This window comes from Cicer arietinum, chromosome 5 (assembly GCF_000331145.2).
Source record: "Cicer arietinum cultivar CDC Frontier isolate Library 1 chromosome 5, Cicar.CDCFrontier_v2.0, whole genome shotgun sequence".
Taxonomy (NCBI): Eukaryota; Viridiplantae; Streptophyta; class Magnoliopsida; order Fabales; family Fabaceae; genus Cicer; species Cicer arietinum.
This window is the reverse complement of record NC_021164.2, coordinates 33,273,696-33,289,463: the sequence shown is the minus strand read 5'-3', so window position 1 is coordinate 33,289,463 and position 15,768 is coordinate 33,273,696. Positions and strand designations below refer to the sequence as shown.

At 32.3% G+C, this 15,768-nt stretch overlaps 1 protein-coding gene across 2 annotated transcripts; it reads right to left on the bottom strand.

Moving 5' to 3' along the window:
• Positions 1-11,613: 11,613 nt before the first annotated feature.
• Positions 11,614-15,493, bottom strand: LOC101515564 (probable arabinosyltransferase ARAD1). 2 transcript variants are annotated; one of them, XM_004499420.4, is made up of 3 exons: positions 15,233-15,493; positions 13,999-15,095; positions 11,614-12,794 (listed from the first exon to the last, which is right to left on the bottom strand). In XM_004499420.4, exons 2-3 carry the CDS (start codon positions 14,965-14,967, stop codon positions 12,273-12,275), a joined length of 1,491 nt encoding a protein of 496 aa, XP_004499477.1. In that variant the 5' UTR covers positions 14,968-15,095; positions 15,233-15,493; the 3' UTR covers positions 11,614-12,272. The 2 variants fall into 2 exon arrangements, with proteins under 2 accessions (XP_004499477.1, XP_027190631.1); XM_027334830.2 differs by having other exon boundaries at positions 15,237-15,493.
• Between the last annotated feature and the right edge of the window lie 275 nt (positions 15,494-15,768).

The window sequence follows — 15,768 nt, the reverse complement described above, 5'->3', positions numbered from 1 at the left end:
CTAATCGATTATTTTAATACACTTTTCAGAAGATTATGTGTAGTTTATATGTGAGTGGATTGTATAATCGATTTAAGATGTTTTGTTCCAACAACGAGATCAAAACAATCGATTACCCAGTCGATTCATTAAGTCACATAATCGATTCCTTAATACACATAATCGATTTGGCCATATATTGAGTGTTCCCTGTAACTCAAATTTTTGTGTCAATCGATTTTCCAATCAATTGGGTTTAAAACAGGGATTTAGCTTATTTCAAGTAAATCAATGTGCCAATTGATTAACTGTTATGTTCCTGAAAATTGATTTTACCAGTTTGTTCAGTTCAATCGATTGATACCAAACTTGTTTCAAAGGAATTTTTCACAATGGATTGTCCAATCGATTGTGTTTGTCACAGAACATGTTCCTTATAAAATTTTATTTACGCAATCGATTTGCCAATCGGTTAGCGTATTAAATGGCTTGGCCCTGTGACTTGCACAATCGATTTGTCAATCGATGTATCTAATCAGTTTTAGTCTTTGTGACTTAAACAATCGATGTACCAATCGATTAGGGTGCTAAACGGCTTGCCTCTGACTTGCACAATTTTTATCAATGATTGTGCCAGTCGATTGCCTAATCGATTGTGTAATCACATACTACACACTTTCGTACAACCCTTTTACATAATCAATTGCCTAATCGATTAGCTCAGTAGATTTTCCAACTTTTGTTGATTCCTTGAGTTCCAAGCTATTGTCTCAAGTATGTAGGGTTGAATTTTTGTTCCTGAAATCTTACTGAGTTAAAATGTTAGATTTATCACATGATGTATGAACATTGTATGTTTGTTCATTATGTCAAAATTAGGATTAATGGGCCTTAAGTCCGACACTTTTATTTTTGAGAAACGTGATATCCTAAATTAAAAATAAAAGTTTCTATTTTCTTGGAAGCATATTTTTATTTATCTAATGCAAATTTTATAGAAATATAATATGAATTATTATATATATTATTTTGGGGTTTAGGGTGTCACATCTTCTGCCTTTATCTTGTATTCTCATTTGCTCTTGAGTGATTTTCTACCATTAGGAATCTTTACCAAATAAAATGTGTGATTCTCATACGATGAATTCATCTCTTCTTGCATGGCCATCAACCATTTTTCTTCATCAACATTTGTAATAGCTTGTTGATATTACTCTGGCTCTCCACTATCAGTGATCATCACATACTCATGGGGAGGATAACTTTGAGAAGGTTGACGTTCTCTAGTAGATCTTCTCAACAGGTGGCTCAGTTGGAACCTGTTCATCATGGTGAGGTACATGATCATCAATTAAATTCTCATTATCTACCCGTATATCTCCCCCATAAACAAAGGTTTCAGCAGGGGGATTAAGCGCAACATCAATGTAACTTCTGGAATTTGGTTTATGTTTCTCAACTTTATCAAAATTTTCAATAGTCTGATCTTCAAAAAATATCACATATCGGCTTCTGATGATTTTCTTGTCAACTGGATCCCACAATATATAACCAAATTCTTCATCACCATAACCGACGAACACACACTGCTTAGATTTACTATCAAGCTTGGACCACTCATCTCTTAGAACGTGAACAAAACATCTACAACCAAAAACTCTCAAATGATGGTATGAGACATCTTTCTCTGTCCAAAATTTATTTGGAACATCACCATCAAGTGGAATAGAAGGAGAAAGGTTGATCAAATCCACTGCAATTTTCATTGCTTCACCTCAAAAGGATTTCGATAATTTTGCATGAGAGAGCATACATCTGATTATGTCATTAATCATACGATTCATTCTTTCTACAACACCATTATGCTGAGGTGTCTTTGGAACTATTTTCTCAAGCATGATTCAATGTTCTCTACAATACTCTTCAAATGGACCTCTGTATTCACCATCATTATCTGATCGAACACGTTTCAGTTTCCTTCCCTTTTCTCTTTCAACACTTGCATGAAAATGCTTGAAGACTTCAAGTACCTGGTCTTTAGATTTCAAAGGAAAGTCCCACACTTTTCTAGAGTGGTCGTCAATAAAAGTAACAAAATATGATGCACCGCCAAGAGATTTACTATCCATCATACAAACATCAGTATGAACTAAATCAAGAATATTTTGCCTCTTATGTGGACCAGTATTATGAAAAGAAACTCTATGTTGTTTTCCAACAAAACAATGAGTGCAAGTTTTTAGAGACGTACCTTTCACATGAAGAAAGTTTTCTTCGCAAGTATGTTGAGTTATTTCTCACTCAAGTGATCGAGCCGTATATGCCATAAATCAAAAGATACGTCTTAAATTGCATTCACTTCTTCCTTGCATAGCTTCGTAGACATCCTATAGAGAGAAGCAGAAGTTTGCTCATTTGCAACCACTAGGGACCCTTTGGTCACTTTACATATACCACTACCACCAAAATAAGTGAAATAACCCTCAATATCTAAGGATTTCACCAAAATCAAATTGATACGAATAGCATGAACATGTCTAACATTCTTCAATTGAAGCTTGCAACCAATCCTAGTTTCAACCCAAACATCTCCCATACCGATAATTTTACATACTCCTTCATCTCCTATTTTTACCATGCCAAAATCACCAAATTGTAAGATGTAAAGAAATCACATCTAGGAGTAACATGATATGAGGCACCCAAATCAATAATCCAAGTTGAATCCTGACATGCAAGGTTTATTGAATTATCATCACAAACAATGTAGACATTATTAACAGATACAACTGTTGTTGTATCTTTATTATTTTTCTTCTCTTTTTCTTCACCTCTTTCCCCTGATTGATCTCTTTTAAGGAACCTGCAATTTTTTTTATGTGACCCATTTTGCCACAATGATAACATATCACTTATTTTATAGTCATCAAATTGCTTCTTGACTGGCTACAACTTTCACAGTTTTCGCGGTGTATGAAAATTTCTAGATTGACTTCTTCCATGTGACTCTGTAACTAGTGCTTCTGAATTTGAGGAAGAACCAATCAAACCACGCTCCTTTCTTTGAGCTTCTTCATTTAACATGCTCTCCTTAAGTGTTGACATTTTCAACTTTCCACTTGGAGCTGAATTGGTCAACGTCACAACAAGGACCTCCCAATTATCAGAAAATGAACTAAACAATAACAACACTTGCAACTCATCATCTAATTTAATTTCTACAGTTGTCAACCGACTCACTATATTCTGAAAAATACTCATATGCTCTGCCATTGAATCCTTGTCTTTGTATTTCATATTCACTAGCTTCCGAATCAAGAATGCTTTATTTTGCACATTCTTTCGTTTATACAACTCTTTTAATTTTTTCCACATCTTGTTAGCATCTATTTCAGTTTCCACATGTGGATATACACTCAGATCCAACCACTGCATGACCAATGTCAGTGCCTTTCTATTCATCTTCTTCCATTTAGCGTCAAATTTATCTGTGGGTTTAACATGTATAACATGCCTTCCATGAGAGTCTTCCAAAGTGTGTAATTAGAATAGTTGAGTTTAATCATATTCAGACTTTTATTTTCCTACTCCATTTAAATGAACAAATCAAATCAACCTAGATACCACTTTGTTGGGAAAAACTAGAGATAATCATATATGACTATATCAATAATGCAGAATATTTTTCCCCCCACCCTATACAGATAAACGGCCAAATAGAAAATACAATTCCGCAGAGCAAAAATAATTGGCAGAAAGTTAAATTTGAGTCAAACACAATTTTTAACGTGGAAAACTTCCCTCAAATTGAGAGAATAAAAATCATGGGACCTAGTCCAGTAAAAAACTTCTACTAATAATTAATGGGTACACTAGAGTCTTCCTAGTGTTACTAGGAAACATTAATCAACATCATAATAACCTTCCACTAAAGTGGGTATTTCAAAGTAACTCTCAGTGAAGGTAAAACTATTCAAACTGTATATTAAAATAACAAACTCAATGGTAGAAATAACCTATCAAAATTGTAGATCAAACGGAGCAAGTTTGCACACCTGTTACCACCACCGGAAGTCAATTTTTCTTCTTCTTCTTCTTCTCTTTTATTTTTCCTTCATATGGGTCAAGCCCAATAAAACACTTTATTGTTTTTTTTTTTCTTCTTTCTTTTAATAATAATATTAATAAAATTGGTGGGTTTCACTTGGAGAATGAGTCCACCCAACAGTAAAAGTAAAATGTATAAATAATAACTTCATTTTTTATTTAGGTTATTTTTTACTAAGAGTTCATTTGTTTGTTAAAGAGAATATTTCAAGTCAATGATGAACATGAAGAGTACACAACGGAAAATTTTGAGAAAAAATGGAGGTACAATCCAGTACGAAATTATGGTGATAGTTACTAGAAGAATGCTAGTTGGGAAGATGACCTAAAGAACCGTCCAGAAGGCATTGACCAAGAAGAATAGGCAGCCTTCTAAACTTATCTATTGAAAGAAAAATCTATGGTGCGTGGTGTGTTGAAAATTTTATAATAAATATGAACATCTACTAACTTTGTTTTTTCTTAATATTGTAGGCCACGTCGGAAAAAATTTAGAAAATCGACAAAAGCAAACTACACCTCTAACACTTGGTTCAAATTTATTGCTAGGAAAAGGTAAGAATTGGTATGATTTCTACCGCATAAATACATTGTTGTAGGCAATGTTACTACAGTTCTCTATTATAATAAGAGATAAATGTGTGGTTATGAAAACCATGGTGCGTTGTTGGGTTGACTCACTCTCCAAGTGGAACCCACTAGTTTTATTAATATTATTATTGTTATTATTAAAGAAAAAAAAAAGAATAGGGTGATTTATTGGGTTGGCCCATGTGAAGAAGAAAAAAAAAAGGATTTTGAAATCTCTAATAAAACAAAAGTGAACAGTGCCGCAAAATTGAAAAATAGGATTGTTGTACGGCAACACAGAAAAAGGATGGAGGCAACCGTAGAGTAATAAAGCGATAGAAAAGGAAGAAAAAAAGTTTGGTTCTAATGGTAATGGATTTGTAGTAAACTTGTTTTGCTTGATGTACAATTTTAGTATGTTATTTCTACCATTAAGTTTGTTCTTTTAATATAAGTCTTAGTATTTTTACTTTCTCTAAGAGTTACTTTGGAGTACCCACTTTAGTAGAATATTGTTTGTTATTTGTTTGGTTTCCAATTTTTGGTGATGATTATTGTTGATTAATATTCCCTAGTGTTACTAGGAAGGCTCTGGTGTATCCATTAATTATTATAGTGGAAGGTTTACTAGACTAGGTCCCGTGGTTTTTATTCTCCCAATTTTAGGGAAGTTTTCCAAGTTCAAAATTCTGTTTGTCTCATTTTAATTTTTTGTCAATTATTGTTGCTCTCTGGAATTGTATTTTTTGTTTAGTCATTTATCTCTATAAGTAGGGGAAAATATTTCGCAATATTGAGATAATTATCTCTAGTTTTTCCCAAAAAAGTGGTATCGAAGCTCGGTTGGCTTGGTTTGAGCATTTAAATGGAGAAGAAAAATAAAGGTATGAATATGATTAAGCTCAATTATTCTAATTACACACTTTGGAAGACAATCATGGAAGACATGTTATACAAAAAAGATTTTTATGATCCTATTGAGGGTGACAGTGTTTAATCCACAGATAAGTCTAACATTGAGTGGAAGAAGATGAATAGAAAGGAAATGGCTATGATCATATAGTGGTTAGATCTGAGTGTATATCCACATGTCGAGATTGAAAAAGATGCTAACAAGATGTGCGTGGAATTAAAAGATTTTTATGAACGAAAGAATGTGCAAAATAAAACATTCTTGATTCGGAAGTTGATGAATATGAAATATAAAAAAGGAAATTCAATGGCAAAGCATATAAGTATTTTTCAAAATACATTGAATCAGTTGACAATGGAATATATTAAATTAGATGGTGATTTGCAAGCGTTATTATTGTTGATTTCCTTGCTTGATAATTGGGAAGTCCTTGTTATGATATTGACCAATTCAGCTTCAAGTAAAAAGCTGAAAATGTCAGCAATTAAAGAGAGCATGTTGAATGAAAAAAGCTCAAAGAAAGGAAAGTGTTCTGATTATTTCATCCTCAAAGTCATAAGCATTAGTTACAGAATCACATGGAGAAGTAAACCTAGACACTTCTATAGGCGCGACAACTCTAAAAGTCGTAGCAAATCAATAAGCAAGTCGAGGACTAGAAAATAAGTGATATGCTACCATTGTGGCAAAGCAGGTCGCATAAAAAGAAATTGCAAGTTCCCTAAGAGAGATCAATCAAAGGAAAGAGATGAAGAAAAAGAGAAGAAAAATGATAAAGATACAACATAAATTGCATCTATTAGTAATGTCTACAATGTTTGTGATGATAATTTCATAAACCTTGCATGTCAGAATTCAAGTTGGATTATTGATTCAGGTGCCTCATATCATGTTACTCCTAGGCATGATCCATTATCATCTTATAGTGTTGGTTATTTTGGCACTGTAAAAAGGGGAGATGAATGATTATGTAAAATCATCGGTATGGGAGATGTTTGGGTTGAAACTGGGATTGGTTTCAAGCTTCAACTGAAAAATGTTAAACATGTTCCTAATATTCATCTAAATTTGATTTCGGTGAAAGTCTTGGATATTGAGGGTTATCACACTTATTTTAGTGGTGGTGGTACAAGTAAAATCACCAAAGGGTCTCTAGTGGTTGCAAAGGAACAAAGTTCTACTTCTCTTGATTAGATACCTATGAAGCTATGCAAGGAAGAAGTGAATACATTTGAAGATGCCTCTTTTATTTATGGTATATGCGCCTTGGTCACTTGAGTGAGAAATGAATCAACATACATGCAAAGAAAAGCTTTCTTCTTGTGAAAAGTATGTCTCTAAAAATGTCTCTAAGTGTCTCTAAAAATGTCTCTAAGTATGTCTCTAATGTATTATATGATTTTTCAATTATGAAATCTTATCTTCGTTTTTAATGTTGAATAAAATTTTGTTTTGAACTTTGATATACAACATCTTAGACTTGACAAAATTTAAAGAATATTTGATACAATCATATATTTTCCGATTAAGATCATTGTGTCTTTATTTTGTGATCTTTATCATATTTGATTGAAGTACAAAAATCCTTTTCTAAAAACTACTTTAATCAATTTTGTATTGTTTATTTCATATCTCATCGTCGAATCGATCCGAATATTCTATGCGCATAATCAATGAGTTCATCGCTTTAAAAGTTTTTTTAATTTCCTTTGTACAACTCGAAAGTTTTCAAAATAAGTTTTGAAAGTTTCAAACTCTATTCAATTTCTTTCTAGAAATTGTTGCAGGTCATTTGGTGAGTAACAATTGGGTTATAACTAATGGGTTAATGATACCAAATATGTGTTCAATCTTCTCATACACTTCAAAATTTGGTGGTTTGTTCTATGCTTCTACTCTATGGTAGTTAAACAATTTTCATTGTCTTTGTTTTTCTATCCTATGGTAGTTAGACATTTTTCATTTTTTTTGTGCTTTTACCCAATGGTGGCTAAGCTTTGTTAGCCAAATTTAGCATTTGATTACCTAAGATTAGGGTTCTTGGTTTAGGTGCAGTGGAACACTGGAATATTTTTAAATTAGTCCAAACTATATCGAGGGGCTATTAGATATGTGTTTGAATTATTTTAAGGTGGTTATGATTAGGTGGAAGTTTGTTATATATGTTAGTCACCTTGTAAATAGTTACACGTTGTATCATGTAACAGCCCGATTTCTTACAGCGCGAGTGTATTTTTTTTTAAAAAAAACAAAGAAATAAAGAAATAAATACTTTTGGATAAATATTTAAGTCGTAACACAACGATAAAGGTCAACAATATTTACAAGCAGCGGAATAGTTTTTGAAATATAAATCCAAAGTATTTAAACATCAAAATACATCGGGGCTATGAGGCTATTAGACATAGCTCATACCCTTGTGGTGTTCTCGGGAGACACATGTACAAAAGCACTGCCCCAAGAATTTTAACTCCCCCATGTCACATCAAAAAGTGGTACATGGACTCATCAAAATAAAAGTCTAGCTGACAATATGAGGTATAGGTACAGTGTTCCAAATTGAAATAAATACATCCACGAAAGAAAGACATTTATCCCCTATACAACCATCTAATCTGATCATGCTACAAAAAAAAATTATACAACTTTGGTAATCTCCACGCACCCCGCAAGATCCTTCTGACACAACATCGTTCAGGTATGCCTAACTATCTTCCCATCTACAGGGTACTAACCGGTTAGATGATCATGTTTCTCATCTGAGGGCAAAACCCAGATTTCCACAATAATTGTAAAGGTCACCAACCGAAATTAATAATTATCACTTAGCATTTAAATTTTAAATGCACAAAATAACCTTTCATCTTAGCATACTCCTTGAAAGGGTTTTCATATGTCAGACATGCATAAACAAGTTGAAAAATGAAGTTTTTAACAAAACTGCACTGTTGTATTCAAATACAGCATCCTTGTATTCGAATACAGTGCTATTTTGTAAGTCAATAGCAAAATCAGGACATATGTATTCGACTACAACCTTCTTGTATTCGAATACAATGTTGTTTCATAAGTCAGTAGCAAAATTAGGACAATTGTATTCGACTACAACCTTCTTGTATTTGAATATAATATTGTTTCATAAGTCAGTAGCAAAATCAGGACAACTGTATTCGACTACAACCTTCTTGTATTCGAATACAACTGCAGAGAAATGCAGAATTTAGTTTTGAAATGGTTTCGCAATCAATCAACACTTACAACAAGTCCAAAACAATCACACTTACCAATTACGGCACAAACACAACAACAAACATCACATTATATCATACAATAATAATAATAATATTTATACGTTACTTATAATAATAATATTTATACGTTACTTAATATATATATATATATATATATATATATTATAATTAAAACTAACCAACAAATATCTAACAACTCTTACACACATCACTTCACTCACATCTCAAACTATTTTGATAAAAATATCTACTCTAATCGCAACTCAATTGACAGATAAAATTTTCAACAACTAGAGATATTTTTAGCAAAATTTGCCCGGTATTAAATTGTTTGTAACATAATTAAATTATTCTTCGATAAATAATTTTAGTAGAGTCTCAAAATATATATATATATATATACATATATATATTAAACATATTATTAACTCTAATAAAATATGATTTTGATATTTAATTCCCAAAATTAAAATTCAATTGTGCTAAATGCCTTATACAATTGTGCTAAATTCAATTGTGCTAAATGCCTTATACAATTGTGCTAAATTCAATTGTGCTAAATGCCTACCGCAGTCTTATACACTTTACTTTTTTATTTTTTTTACGTGCTTCTAACTAAGAAGTATTTGTGACTTTGGCAATAGGTAACTTTAGTGATTTTAGTGTATTTTAGAGTAAAATTGGTGACTAAAATTATGTGATTAAAATTTTTTAAATGAAAAAAAATAATTAATTAAGAGAAAGATAGATACAAAGTCACGAAAGGTATGAGACTCAAAAGGTAGAGAATCATATTCCATTGAGAAAATGGATTTTCTACCAGTCTTAATACACTTTCCTTTTTCATTTTTTTGCTTGCTTCTCTTAAGAAGTATTTTTGGCTTTGTTCCTCCAAATTTTCAATAGCAAAAGAACATGCGTTTCTTGAATTTCAAAGGATACTTAATTCTAGTTTGTGTTGGGATGTTAGCTTCTCAACTATACATTGCATCTAGTCTGAGAAACAAAGATCTTGTTCAAATTTATCATGTCTTAAAGGCTGTTGCAAGGAGGGTTTGGAATCAAAGATGTATTTGGCACCTTCACCTTCAATGACATTTGATGCTAATCAATCAAACAAAAGGAAAGCCAAAAAAGGCTCAGACCCAATTTACAATAGAAGTTGAAATGTTGTGGCGATGTCATTTATTAGTAGAGTTTATTTTTGTCCCTAAACCATTGCTCCGTCTAGAAGTATACAATGGGAAAGCAAAAAAAAAATCATATTTTTGTCCGGAAGTACATTTCTATAGGGCATAAAAACTTTGTTTTTTTTTCCGGATGTATACTTTCGAAGATTATGGGATGGTGGGAAAAAAAATCTTCCTTAATGATATATGCTCTATCATGGTTGGTTTGGTTCGTTGTCACTAACTTACTAGTTATGTTGAGTCTATCTGCAATGTGATGAATTGCAGCTTTAGAATCATCATTGTAGCAATACCATGTCTTATTGTGTAGTGATATTTTAGTTAGCGTGATAAATAGATGGATAGTTTGAAGATATTGTTAGTTATCGAATATAAAATATAGTGAATTTTTTTTTTCATTTTCTATATGAAAATAATATATATTGCTTTATTTTGTCATATTATTTCTAGAGACGCAAAATCTTCTCTATTTATCTTATCCATTGTTATAGTTTTGACCGATTTTTAGTTGTATAAAAATACTTGAGTCCACCAAATGTCACATTATTTATTTTAGGTTTAAATATTTCTTTGATCTTTATAATTAAAATATTTTTTTATTTTGATCCTCGTAAGTATTTTGTTTGATTAATATCGCTGCAAATATATATTCATTTTAAAATGGTCATCCAGTCCAACTTCTACTAAAAAAATTATAACACTGTTAAGTAATTAAAATAATAAGCTGACATCACAATTTATTAAATAATTTTTTTTAATAAAAAATAAATTAGAAATTAAAATTTTGATTGCACTATGTTTAGTTTTATTTATTCTTAAGCGTGTTATTGGAGAAGTTGATGTTGAATAAGTCAATCCGTTTATAATCTCAATTGTGTCCCCAAACTACTTTCGTTCCTAAAAATAAGTCAAATGCAAAACTCTAAAACAATACAAAAATTCCAATCCAGAACGCCCAAGCAAAATCAAATTCAAATGTTTGTATATCCAAAAGCAAATAAGCAAAATGGACTTTTAAGCAGAAAAGAAAAAGAAGAATTGAAAAATTAAAAAATGTGTAATAGTATTTTAAGAGCGAAGGTGAAAAGATTGTGAGAAGAGGAAAAGAAAAAGAGTGAAGGTGAGAAGAGGGAAACAATAAAAATTAGTGTTCTCAATTTTGGTCTCCTTTTTAAAAAATAATCAGATTTTTAGTTTTTAATTTTTAATTTATATTTTATTAAAAAGTTATTTAAAACATTGTAATATCAACTCTACAGTTTATAATTTTTTTAATTGAAGTTGGGGACTATTTAAAAATGAATATGTATTTAAAAGGATGTGAATTAAATATAAACGAATACTAAAATAAAAAGAATATATCATTGTAAAGACTAAAAATATATTTAAACCCTTATTATGTTTATATTCCCAAAAATCTAGTAATGGAAAAAAATAGAAGTGATGACTGATAAGAGAAGAGGATTGCAACCCATTTCCAGCATAGTACAATTACTAACGCTTGATGGGCATAGATAATAACCGTATAGTATAAGTGGAATTTTTCATTTAAAGTATTGAACTTTAAAGGCAAATTTAAAATATTAGAAGGCAACATCTGAACTAAAATAACCAACAATTTATAAATTTTAAGACCTTTTAGTAATTTCAGAGGCCAGCATTGCAACGCCCTGCAATTTTAAAGACAAAGTTGGTGATTCACTCTAAAATATGAAATTGGCAGTCTTTTCTAACCTTGTAGACTTGCTTCTTTGCATACCAGTGGAGGCCAAACTCCAACACATCATAACTGGATAATGCAAATCTTGATCATCCATATCCCAACTTATATATTAACATCACATGTAGATGGTAAAGAAGTTCTGGCTGGGAGTTTAAGAAGAGAATTAAAGGACTTATTTTTTGTAATTGATACAGACATTTGTTTATAACTTTGGGCAAGATTTGATTGACATCAAGCGGACCTTTCAATGTTTCTTCCTTTCAATGAATGCCACCAGTTAGTGTTTATCAAACAGTAAAACCATATTATTAAATTGCCTATCTCTGAAGCCGACTTTTGGTTGTTTGCTCAAATTCATATACCAAAAAGTGGACAAATATTGTGGCATGTTTTGACTTGAAAATATTTAATAACAAGATGAGCAACTCAGCCAAAGAAAAAAAGAGTGAATAGGGAGAAACAAGATCTCTCTCTCTCCAATTGATATGTAAAAATTTGACCAGGGTCAAATGATTCAAACAAAATAGAATCCCAGTATTTCAGTTAGTCTTGACAACAAGCTGAGATCTCTTGTATCTGTTCTTCCTGTGTGAATTGAACTGCACTGAAGATATCTTACGCGAAACTTCCTGCCATATCATGTTCACTGCATCCCCAGGCTGGGATGGATATTGATACTCAAAGTGGTGAGTAATATCCTTCAATCTTTCCCACATCTTGGTCCACTCCTCGCGCTTGATTGAATGAAGAAGATTTAACAGGTAGCCTTTCTTTATGGCATTGGCAGCACGAACAAATAAAGAAAACTCAGAGTAGTCCAAAACATCTTCAAATGGCAACTCAATTTCGTCACTGATGATCACAGGAACACAATGGCTTACTATGGCATCAAAGAGTCGATTGGAAGATGGAGTATCTCCAGCAATGTTAAGGCAGAATCTGGACGTGGTCATGCCATGGCTTGCCTGATTAACCCCATTTCCTCCTATGCTCCCAAATGCAAAATGCACGTCTTTCTCATCTTTTAGGAGGTAATACAGTTCTTGGCGAATAGCTCCTCCCTAGGGTTTCAACATGATAGTTAACCAATTAGAGTGAAGAAAAATTCATCTGGCTTATCTAGAATACATTAAAATGTTAAGGGAAGTACAATTGGTGGAAATGACTGCAGAAATCATGTCAACACAATAATTTTCATAAAGCAATATTAGCAGGATGTGTTGTTATTGTTTCCAATAAAGTGATCCTTATCATCTGCCCCATCTATAACAATAGATGTCAAAGAAAAAATCTTACTAAAATCAGCAAAAATACAAGCATCAAAGTTCTATTTGACATTGGCAGCATGGTTTTAAAATTGGACCGCACCTGTGGTTACAGTGTAAACCTTTACAATTTGGGGTGGTGAAATGTGGGAATATGCAACCGAAATTGAAATTGTGGTTGCAATGCCGTTGCAGGGACTTCAAAATCCACAATATTACAACTGCAATTGCTGTTGCGGAGCACAGTTTATTCAATCAATGCATTGTAAGCTCATCAGAATCAGCTCAATTGCACTGCTACTATTTTATAGCTTAATTGCTTTTAAAATTTCAATAAACATATGATTTACGATCTGCACCCTGAGAGAGGTGGACTTTGTGCAAAAATAACGCACACACCCTTCTCTTTTTTAAATGAACATTCATCACCGTTATTTGTTTGGAAAATTGCACGGAGGTCCCTTAATTCCATTTTTATGATACATTCCTCTATATTTATTAATAAAGGGAAGGTGTGTAATCAAGGGAACATCAATTTCTTTTACAAAAAAGAGAGAGCTGTATGTGTCATTTAAAAATAACTTAGCGAGGTGAATGCTACTTCCTCTAATTTAAAATTTGTGAGAAGGACGTGGAGGTTGTTCTCAAAAGCGATGAAGGATAATAGAATAGAATATTTTCATGTGCCAGTTCTGTATACTAAAAATTTGTGACAAGGTGGTGCCAAAAAACAATGTTAAACCAAGGTGTTATGTTGCTAATTCTAAATTCTACCTGATGCCTACTTAAGAAGTTAAAGCACCTTGACGCCACATCCATAATACAATAGAAACAAGGGAGTTTGCAATTCCATGACCACAATCAATTACCAATGAAGTTCATAGATGAAGTTACCAGCAAAAAACAGGGAAATAAATTGTATCACATATCAATTTTAGACATTCTTCATAATAAAGTAATGATGCATCCACCAGATAACACGAGTGTCAAAGAAACTTACATCTTTCCTGTATATTGCCCCCTGAAAATACACCAATGTGGAACGTTCCTCATATGAAGCTGATTCAGTTCTTGGTATAGTAGTCACCAAATGTCTATAGGGAGCTATTATATCTTTCTTGATATTTGCTAACTCAACAGGATACCTTCCAAAATCTGCAAGCACCAGCATAGCAGAAGCTAATTTTCTTCTTGCATCAAACAGGCTGTTAGGATGGTGGGCTACAATTAGATGATTCCTCCCTCCTGAGCGTTTCCATTCTTTCCGGCCACTTAAGAAACGTACCAATCTGTCTTGCAACATTTTGTTAACACTAACTTGTTCCTCCCCGTTAGTCTTGGAATGGCGATTGTAACTCAGAGAAGAGAAAAATGGCACAAAAATAATATCTGCTTGACTTGAATTCTGCACTCTAATTGCAATGCAAGGTTGGCCGGATTTCGCAGTGTTTGAGGACAGAAGATCAAGTGTGAGCCAGTATTCCACACTGTGCTGTAAATTCAGTCCACCTGGATAACGTGGGACATGGTTCGGGTTATCAACCTCTGGCCATGTCTGATTTACACTTCCCTTCCAACCCAATAACCCAAAGTGAAATTCAGGAGGCAAGTCATACATGAATACTTTCAATACAGCCCGAGTCGGGTCACATACCATATTTCTCTTCTGACCTACAGAAATTTCTTTCTGACTTGAATTTGAAACTTTCCAATCAGATTCTCTAGGTTTTAAGGTTTGAAATTTTAAATCCTCAGATTTGTATGTAGGGAGCAAGATTTGTTCCCTCTTAAAATTGGGTGTAAAGTAAAACGACGAGTTATTAACAATTATAAGCTCTAAAACTGATCTAGGTATCAAAGAATGGCTGCTAAACTGAAGTAGGAAAAGGGAAGACAAGACCAAAAGGAACAGAGAAATTAGCATCACAAAAAATATAAACCTTGAAGGAACCCTGCTCTTCTCTGACATTGCTGAAGATTAAGATCCAACTAAAGAAACCTTTCAAGAAATAAAGTGCTAGAATAGCAAATCTGATTCTAAATTTAGAAGACAGTGCAAGAACACATCGATTGATCACAGAGTTCGGCCAATAGTTCCTGCACCTCAAACAGCAATACAAAATCAGATAGAGGTGCTCAAAGAGTATATGATATTTCATTAAAAACACAACACAAATACATATTCAATCTTCATCCATAGCTCAAGTTCATCAAGATAAAAGGCAAATATCCACCTACTAATGATTCTTCAATCTTCTATAGTGTTGGGCAAGATCTCAAACAGAAGCTTTCAAGCAAATTGATTCTGCATATACAAATCAATATGAAAACCCTTACTTCTTGTAGAAAACGTGGATGAGATGTAGTAACAACAGCTGTCAACCAAGACGGCCTTTGAAATTTAACTTGTGTTGACCCAATTCAAAGCTAGTATCAGAGAAAAAAATTAGAGAGGAATAAGCATATGGGTAGTCAAGACCTGATGGAATGAAAACAAAATATCAAAAAACGAATTTTAAATAGAAATACAGATGAGGAAAGAAAAGCTGAAATTTAATTTTTATCTAATATTTATTTTTATTTTTTATTTATTTTTCATTTGTATTATAATCTTTTCATTTTTTTATTTGTTTTAGTCTTTTTATTTTTGTGATATTTATTTCCATTTTTAATAAAACAAAAACTTTATAATTTTACGAAAGATAAATGATTAAAATGATTATTTAATAAAAGATAAAAAGTTTAAATAAAATATAAATAACTAAAAAGA

What these genes read in the sequence shown, in the direction of transcription:
- LOC101515564 (XM_004499420.4), bottom strand. Translation starts at nt 14,967, where the DNA reads ATGTCAGAGAAGAGCAGGGTTCCTTCAAGGTTTATATTTTTTGTGATG. An exon ending in GGGCAATATACAGGAAAGAT is followed by an intron (nt 12,795 to 13,998) that starts GTAAGTTTCTTT and finishes TTGAAACCCTAG; the next exon opens with GGAGGAGCTATTCGCCAAGA.